At 44.8% G+C, this 9,720-nt stretch overlaps 1 protein-coding gene across 1 annotated transcript in view; it reads right to left on the reverse strand.

The window, feature by feature from the left end:
• The window catches only part of IARS (isoleucyl-tRNA synthetase), a 213,973-nt gene that overhangs the window by 173,517 nt on the left and 30,736 nt on the right, over positions 1-9,720 (reverse strand). Inside the window, exons 7-10 of the mRNA XM_019537053.1 lie at positions 7,247-7,364; positions 6,082-6,229; positions 1,060-1,147; positions 360-420 (exon numbers count right to left, since the gene is read on the reverse strand). Coding sequence (XP_019392598.1) covers positions 360-420; positions 1,060-1,147; positions 6,082-6,229; positions 7,247-7,364 — 415 coding nt within the window. The remainder of the gene's footprint in view (positions 1-359; positions 421-1,059; positions 1,148-6,081; positions 6,230-7,246; positions 7,365-9,720) is intronic.

Genomic DNA, 9,720 nt, shown 5'->3' on the forward strand with positions numbered 1-9,720 from the left:
CAGACAGAGGAGCATAGGCTGTATGGGGGAGGGAAAATGGAGAGAAATAGCAGGGTACAAAAGCAGCAGGGAGAGAAGTGGAAACAGGCAGCAACTGAGGCTACGGCCCCAAGCCCAAGGTAGGGGCTGGAGCCTGAGCCACAGCAGCTGCCTTCCCCCACTATTGCCCTCATGTGCGATTTCGAAATGAGTCTTCCCCCTCCGCCCCCCATGTTAAATGGAGGGGAAACCAATATGTATTCTATTCTCATAAAAAGAGGATATATGGAGCAAAATGCACACACAATTTAATATTACGGTGACTTAGTTTTTAATGTGGTCATATAATTGTGTTTACACAGAAGACTGATGCATCTTACCTTAATAAAATAATCAAACAGTGGTTTATATTTCTTGCCTTTAAGAGCCATGCCAGGAAACCTACAGAGAAAGATGCACATGTGTTAATATTAATAAGCTTTAAGTTGCACTAGGTAAAGATTAAACTCAAGACGACTGTTCATTTTGCATTAGTTTTCATACCAGAAGCCAAGTTTCTCCAGGTACAAATCTCCCCTTCCTATTTCTATACTTAACCAAGAGCTCAAAAAAGGACCAACTGGCAGCCCACAGTTAGTTAACCCATGGCCCAAGTTTCCAATTCAGTCACCATTCTGCCCATTGCTCTTGTAACTACAGGTGCCCAGGTTCTCTAGGATCCTCTCCCTACCTTGGGCTTCTGGTTCCTGTCCCTGCTCCTGTGGACAGGGCAGTGCAATGGGAGGGGACCAGCCCACCACTGCTGTACACACAGTGGTGTGGATGGTACCAGGCTGCTCCCTCTAATTAATATTTTCATTAATCTCTGATGAGAGTAGACAGATAAATTTAATATGATCCCCCAATAATTGGATTCTGCATGTTGAAAATTATAACAAATTTGTAATTTTCCATGTACAGAATGTAATCATTGGGGATATTGTCTTGAACTCAAAGTTGACATGGATTCAGATCAATACAATCTATTTTTATTAAAAAAATGGAAGTTAAAAAATAAAAGTCTCACAGTAATGTACTTGCCTATCAAGGATCTTGTATTCATTTTCAGATTTGTATAGTGCCACCAGTCTGGCTTCCATCAAAATAAAAATCTTCCCTGTGGCATTATCTAACAAAAGAAAAACTTCAGTGAATACCCGTTTTTCATCATTACAAAAATTGGCATTTTAAAACAAGAACATACCACATTCAGTCTAGCCATGCTTACTAGACTCACATTTTCCATTTTTTTTTCCAAAAGAGAGATTTACATACATTGGCAAAAATGATATCCAAAGAGTTAAAATTACAAATGCTGTTCTGCTACTTTTTAATCAGACTTTGTCTTTAAATATCAGGACTGCCTTAACAAATAAGCAAGTTTCCTAACCATATTTATGCTATGGTAAAAGGCAACTGAACAGTTGCAGCATGAACAGATAAGTCAGAGGGCAAACCAGCTAAGAGAAGTTAAAATAAAAACTGTAACAGTTTGTGGATCAGTACTTAATGCCATGAGTATGGCCAGATGATAAACCATACCAACTGAAAAGGGGGATACAGGGCACTCACCGTATTTAAAGCTATATCATTATAAACATTTAGTATCTGCATTCTATCCTACAGTAAATGGACATTAAAACCGCAATAATTGTTTCATTATGGTGCAAGCTGCCTCAGATGCAGATGCATGAAGCAGCTGACACTCATAAGCAGGAAGTTCTGCTCCCTTCCCTATTCCTTTAGAAGGACAAAACTATTTCACCTGTTCCTGCTCAACTGCCGTCTATCCCATTATACTGCACTTTGAAGATTTATTTTAAATGGTAAAACTACTCTTAGCTACTTTATTCTTGTATCTAAAAAACAGAAGCCAACAGGAAGCATTACCTTAACCTAACCTCCATATACTTACTTTAAAAATATTTTCACTATCAGAACAGATTGCTGGTTTTCCAGCTTGCACGGTTGTAGACCAGTGTTTCTCAATCAGGGTGCCAGGAAACCCAGAGGTGCCAAGACATGCAAGCAGATTAGCAGATAGGTACCTACTCTGGCTCAGCCCATGCCTACCTGTTCCTTGCTCCCACTGCCTGGCCCTCTGCAAGAAGGTAAGCACTATGGAAAGCCAGTCAACTGACAAGTCAAATATTGTCAACTGATTGCATATTTTTTGACTGGTCAAAAATTATAGCAATTTTACAAAAAAAAATACACAAAGACAGACACACAACATTTTTGTAGTTTTCTTGACAGGAATGTGATTTTTATTGTTTAACACATTTCTTAATTGAAAATTTGTGCATTTTCAGTGTATTATTTGAATCAATTGGCAATTTTTTTACAATTTTTGACCAGTTACTTGACTGACCTTTATTTGACCAGTCAAGTATACAACCCTAAAGCACTGTAATAAGTTTGTTTTTACAAAGGGGTGCCACTCAGTTCACAAAAGTTACAGAGGGGTACCTCAAGTTAAGCAGTTGAGAGCTACTCCTGTAGACAGACAGTCAATTTGTCAGTACCCCCACCTGATTATGCAAAGTTGCCATATTTGGGACTACATAATTACCACTAACCAGTCATGAAGATTTCATATAGTTATTTTTAGTATAAACAACAGTAATAATTTCTTATACAACACTTTTCATCAACATGTCAATTCTATTAGTATAAAAAGCCTAAGTCTGTCTCTGTCTGTCTATCTGTAATGCTTTACTCACACTCTGACTGGTTGATGGAAACAGCCAAATCAGAGTGCACCAAGTGTGGGGGAATGCTGCCATGATTCTAAAGTTGCACCAAGGACCGGACAGGGGGTGGGGGAGCTGAGGCCACTGCTTCTGACCTCGGCTCCCCCGCCCCGCTCCCTGCAAGAGGTAGAACAGCGGCAGCATGGGGCGTTAGGTGGCAGCACTACATCCCAGTCCCTTCCCCGCCCCGTGTCATTCTTGACAGGCAATTAGCTAGTACTTTATAACGGCAGACAAATGGAGATAACCAAGAGATGGCCCAAGTCTGCACAACTGTCCTACTAACAACAATCCCAAATATATCCATACCCCAAAAACACACCCCGCACTTTTTGCCTGCCATTGTACCCTCAATGGCTGGTGCCTTACAGGGGACGTTTTGGCCTTCTGCAACAGAACTGCTAAGTATAGCAGTGCAGAACCATGAGAAGCTGCCAAACTCCTGAAAGCCAAGTAGGATAAATATGAAACAAGGCTATAGAAAAGTTAAATGTGGCCTTGCTTTTGTTTTACATATCTATACAATATAAAAATTCACACTAAAAAGCAGCAGCAGAGCCAGGAACAAAAAACAAGTTTTGTGACTCCAGCAGACTATATCACACCTTCTTTTAGTTAGAAATTTCTAAGACCTCTTCTGATCAAGTCCTTAGAGTCCTAAACTGTGAGAAAGAAGCAAGCATCTTTTCTTAAAGCCTAACGTGTTTTGCCATTATGGCAGAGGCAGCTGCCAACTTCTGCCATAGGTACTTTAGGAACGGTTTGAGAACAATTCTGTAATAAAACATTTTACTTTCATATCACACATTCACTTTAGGGATTTAGGTAGTAGATTCACAAATTCTGATTACTTAAAAGATGATTCTATACAAGGACAAGTTTGCTTGACCTCTGATTATGCTGAAGAATTACTTTTAATCCGTTAAATCTTTATGATAGGTAATACACTCTTTGGGTTAAAATAATTATGTACATGAACTGTTTGAAAGGGTTACAAGCACCAACAACAAAAAACATGCTTTCTCTTTGCATATTTTTATCTTAAAAGAGGTAAGGGAGGGGGAAGTCTTTTCTCCCCACTGTACGTTGTGTATAGTGTCACACCTTTACCAATAGTCAGGTGGCAAGAAAAATTTCAGTACAAAATAACTGACAGCAGACAAGTGCCATATCTAGAGGTGCACCGATGCATTGGTCCAATATTGGATCGGCACCAATATAAAGAAAAACGTCTGTATTGGAAAGCAGCGATATCAGGCCAACAATTTGGCTGATAAACGGTCCGTGCACATGCGCAGCTGCAGCGTAGCACAGGCGGCAAGGAACACAGCCCAGCAACGTGGACAGCTGCCTCCAGCTGGTAAGTGGTATGGTGGAAGGGGAGGGGGGAAAAGGGAAGGGGATGGAAGGGGTGGGGGCACAGATCAAGGCCCCCACGGTGAGGGAGGCATGGGGCTAGGGTGGAGCAGGCATGGGACAGGGCCGTAGCTCATCTAAGGAGTGCGGGGAGGGAGAAGAGCTCACACCACTGGTCTGGGAGCTGCTGGTCCGGCAGCTCATCCAGCAGCTCCCACCACTCATCTGGCCCCAGATCTGCACAGGACCTGGCAGGCTGGGGCTGCGCCAAGCTCTTCCCGGGGTCAGGTGGTGGTGGCACTGGGCATGGGGCTACAGGGGTGAGCTGCAGCCACCCCAAAATTCACCGTAGCCCTCCCAAGTGCCACTACCACCTGGGCCGAGCCCAGCCAGAAAGAGCTTGGTGCAGCCCTAGCCCCAGCTCACCCCACCCCTCCACACAGATCTGGAGCCACATGCCCCCCACCCCGTGCCTGCCAAGATGCTCCCCTCCCCACCCCCAGCTGAGCTGCGGCTCCATCCTGCACCCACCCCGCCTTGCCCCAGCTGGGCAGCACTTGCCCCAGCCCCTGCCTTATGCCTCCCTCACCGCAGGGGCCTCAACCTGCTCCCCCTCATGCCTCCCCTATCTTCTCCCCTCCTCTTCCACCACACCACTTACCAGCTGCACACAGCTCTCCAAGGTGCTGGGCTGGTATTGGAAACTGGATCAATATTGGCTGATATGTCTTCTTAAAAATCAGCTATCAGTATCAGCCCAAAAATTTCTATTGGTGCACCCCATGTCATATCTAAAAGTACTCTTAACTCTTTGTGAGCTGACTGACTGTCTCAAGATCACTATGTGCTTTAATATGAGAAGGAAAGGTCAGAAAAGCTGTCTTAAAAGAGAAATAGTTCAACTGAAGATATAGAAAAATTACCCACTCTAAGGCACATTATGTTTCACATATGGCATGCTGAGGACAGTAGTAGTTAAATTTAAAGGGTTTTTGGAGAAGAAATTTTATCATTTTTAACTATGGCATTTGATCTGGGTTAAAGCTGAATCGTTTTATGCTGTTACACAATTTTAGAAAAAAGTGAATAGTCCTGGAATTTCTGAAAATTCAATGCAGGGGCAATCATTTTTCTTCAAGTTCATATTCACTGATTTACAATGTATTATGTAAACTAGCTATAGTAAAATTCTGTCATAATCTATTTTAACATTTTTCAGAACAAAGCATGGTAAAAACAGCATTACTAGTATGGACATTGTAGTAAAAAAAAAATCCCTTTCTGAAAATGATACAAGGGAATAAGTGATCAAGATAGCATTCCTTTAACTACTGAAAGAATGGAACTGCAAACCTTAAAAAGATGGCAAAACTAATGAGGAAAAAAAGACATACATACTACTTACCCTATTGTACATGGGTTCCCCTTTTAAACTACAGAAATGTGCTGTAGTACAACTCTTTCCCTGAGGAAGGGGTTACCTTAAAATCCCATTTGAGCCAACCTAATGTGCTCCAATTCTCCTCAGAAGATAATAAGCAGGTTTGGCCCGATACAGTCAGAAGTGAGGTCGGGTAGAAAAATTGAAAGGAGTGAAAATGGAGTTAAAAAAAAAAAATCACTTTATACAGTGGGATGTGGGGGGTAACCGAAGGAAGGTAAGAGATCAGGTAACTAAGGCCTTTCATTTGCTAGAAAATGGCGTTAACTTTGCAACTATCAGTACTTTAAACACCGATGTAAAATAGGTAATTTATAATCCAAGAGCACGAAGTAGAAACTCCAGCCATGCAGTAAATTATCCAACCATTCTCCAAGCCTCAGTCAGTGAGCCCCAGTGAAATGCTATATGCCGAAAATAAAATAAAACCTTCTATCACAGAGACTTGGGTATGTGAACTTGTGACCAAAGGAACTAAGTTTTCACTGCATTTCATATCAAGTTAGTACTTACCTTTCAGTTTCACATACTGCAATTCTGGATTAACACAGAGGGCCAGATTACTTGGTAGAGTCCAAGGAGTAGTTGTCCAAGCAACAAGAGAGATGTTTTCATCTTCATCCAGTGGGAAGCTTACAATTACTGATGGATCTTGAACATCCTTTACAAAAAAAAAAGGGATGGGGAAGGAACAAGAGGTTTGGTCTTATGAGTCAAGGACAAAATACTCCAAAGAAAAAGCAGTGACAGTATGTTGTCATACATATGTACCTGGCTCTTTTAGCACCCTCCAATTTGACTTGATTAGACCTGTTTCAGCCTCAATAAGTGGCAGGAAGACTGAATGCAGATATGGACCAACTTTCCTACTGTAGAACAAACTGGCCAAATCACAAAATGACCCAAAACAGCCACAACGTATAGAAGCTGGAATTGTCACAGGAATCATTGGCAGTTAGTTAAACCTGTAGAAACTGAATGAGAGCTGTGAGCCAAACTCTTATGGATGCTTTTGACAATCCCAGTTTAAGATAACCTAAAATCTGAAACTGAGGTAACACTATAGGAAAATAAGCAGTTTGTTAGTTATTACAAATCTAGAGTAAATTATTAGTTTTTTCTACCTTATATCGGGGGGGGGGACGGGACGGACGGACGGACCGATGATTTTAGAAAATTCTCCCCTGACAAGCAATTGTCATTAACAAATACAAAGAAGAGCTAAATGTTCTTGAGCACAAAATGGCCACAAAAACTGCCAACATTGACAAAACATTGGTTTCATCTTTGTATGTCACAAGAATGTCACAATTATTTTTCTACCTGGTTAACTGCCTGTCAGCACTAAGAAAGCTTTGTTCTTACAGGCAACTTAACTTGAGATTTAAATAGTCAAGTTTATTTATTGGCAGCAAGAAATAATGTTTCTTGGCAGCAAGGTATAATGACTTATTTACAAAGGCACCAATAAATAATGACTTAAAGGAACAGTAAAAAAAAAAAAAAAGCCAGAGTTATACATAAGCAATTCAACTCTTCAACAACATTATGTTATCAGAATGAAATCTGCTGGTATATCACCCAATTCAACAACTTAAGCTTTTTAACGCAAAACAAAAAACTCTAGTGCAAAACAGCAGTTTCAACAGTCAAATTAACATGATATGTAGTGACATACCTTATAGTTCTGATGAGATTCAAAGTTTGAAAGAGGAGTGTTACATGCAGTAGAGAAAGGCATAACTTTAACTCCTCTGTAAACCAGACCTTTGTCATACAGCTGCTTGAAAACCCACCTAAAAGTAAACAAACATATTACAGCTGTTAAAAATGTACTCCAAAACAACAAAACCAAACAAAAACTCACAGAATGATAATTCAGTAAGAGAGGTATTTTTAACTCTGTGGGCACATCTATACATACAGGCACTTGCGCTTGCAGCAGCTCAGATAAGAGTGGCACAAGTCTGAGCCAGGGATTTTTGCCTCAATACATGTGCCCAGACATGCACTTTGGTGTGGGGCAAGTTGTGCCTCTTGGAGCAAAATAACCCTGCCCGGCTCCTCCCAGATCTGCAGCCAGGGGTCGCTAGAGCCTGGGGCCAGCTACTGGCCCCAGCAGTATAAAGGCCTGCCTGGTGAGCAGCTCAGGGCTACTTGCCCTCAGGAGCTTCGGGGGCGGGGAGGGGAGCCTCTGGGAAGAAGTTGGCCATACTGCTTCCTGTCCCAGGCTGCTGCTGCATGCTTGGTCTCAGGAGTTTGTGGAGATGTCCAGGCCCTTTCCTGCCTCTGGCTACTACTGGCTGCTGGCTTGGTCTCAGAGCTTTTGGGAGTAAGTTGGCAGCACCCCTTCCTGCCTTGGTCTGCTGCTGTTGCTGCCTCCCCAAAAGGGGACCCTCTGCTGCATGTTGTTGCCCCCCTTGAGGAGGGTCCCCCTACACTGCACCTCACCTCATCTTCTGTACCTACCCAGCCCACAACAGCCTGGGGAGGGAGCCTACATTGCCTGTGGGCCCCTCCTCCCCCACCACCACCGCTGGAGCCTAAAGGTGCCTTGCCTGCCCCAGCTCCCATGGCAGACCACCCCCCACCTTCACCTCCACTCTCAGCAGACGCACACCCCAAGTGGCTGAAGTGGATGGCTCTTACCATCACTGCTGCTGCCCCCTCTCAAGAGAAAGGGAGATTCCCCACTACACCACCTTGCACCACTCAACACCACACCTGCACTGGATTACTCCCTAATTGATTGATTGCTCCTGTCCTCCCACACAGCTGCCTAACTGCAAATGATCCTGCTTTATTTCCTTGCCCACTGTCAAGCACCTAGCTGGAGGCCTGAGGGGCTCCTGAACTGATCTCCAACAAACAAAGCCCCTCCACCACTCCAGCCATCTTTTACATCTGCCTCAGCAGCCTTCCCTGTGTATTTTACCCTATGTGACAAGTCCTGTGGTCCACTCCCCCTGCCCTGGTGTTTGTTGTGGGGCTGAGCAAGCCAGCTCGAGTCTCGCCAGCCCATCCACATGTGTGTGCGTGCATGTGCATGCTTCCCCCCCTCCCCCACATTCCGCAAGCACAGCCCTCTCAGCTTTTTTCCTGCAGGGATGTAGCTCAGTGAGCTTCAGCCCCCTTCCCCTATATTTCCCCCACAACCCCAACCTGCCCACATTAGTCACCAGCCCCACTGTACTTTTTTGGGGTTTGTTTGTTTGTTTGTTTTTTTCCTGCCACTCTTTTCCCTTCCCTGTTGTGAAGCAATGGCAGGGCAGGAATCTTCAGGGGGGGAGAGATTCCTTCACAGAACTTCCTGCAGCCCCCACTATGGGAGCAGATCCCAGCCAAGCCCCCAAGAGGATGTATGTCCCTGCAGCCCCCCATGCCAGCAGAGTCCAAACAACCTCCTCCAGGCGTAGAGAAGCCTTAGACCTCTCCTGCAGGGGCAGGCGAGACTCCAGCAGGGAGCCATCAGGACCAGGGTCTCCCCTGGCCAGGCCCCTCCTGGCTCAGGTAGTGGGGGGCCCCCCAAGCTTGTGGCAGCCTCCCACTTTCATGGCAAGTGTTTTTTTTATTCCTTGCCTCAGAAGCAGCCACACAAAAGGCAGTGGAGAGGGGGCTCGTGGTGTATACCTCCTCAAGCCCCTAGAAGAGCTGGGGACCAGATTGGTCCTCAGCTCCATCCCACCTTATATCCCCAATTGGGCCCTGCTCCCCCATCTCCCAACCTTGGGGAGAGTTATCTCCCCAGTGGTGGCCCTCTTGCTGGGGTGCCAAGACCCCGGCCTCTGACACATGCACTCTTTCCATTGTCAGGTCATGATCCAGCTGGCAGCAGAAGCGCAGCTGAAGGCCAAGGGCAGCCTCATAATTCCTTTTAATAGGGCCCTAGTGTGGATTATCTATATGCTGAGGGACCTATGGTGCTTCCAGTGCCATGCCCTGGGGCACTTGCATCATGGGTGCCCCATGGGTCAGGCAGGAAGGGTGTCCATAGGTCCCACTGGCAAAAGGGGTGCCCCTCCCCACTTGGGCCCTCCTGGCACCCCAGCCACAACTACCAGATCCTCATGACCACCCCCCAACCAAGTATGTCAAAGTCCCAGGGAGAGGAGCAGCAGCCAGGGAAGGAAAGGGAGAGGGACATCCCCCCCC

This window comes from Crocodylus porosus, unplaced genomic scaffold, assembly GCF_001723895.1.
Source record: "Crocodylus porosus isolate Cpor-Errol unplaced genomic scaffold, CroPor_comp1, whole genome shotgun sequence".
Taxonomy (NCBI): domain Eukaryota; kingdom Metazoa; phylum Chordata; order Crocodylia; family Crocodylidae; genus Crocodylus; species Crocodylus porosus.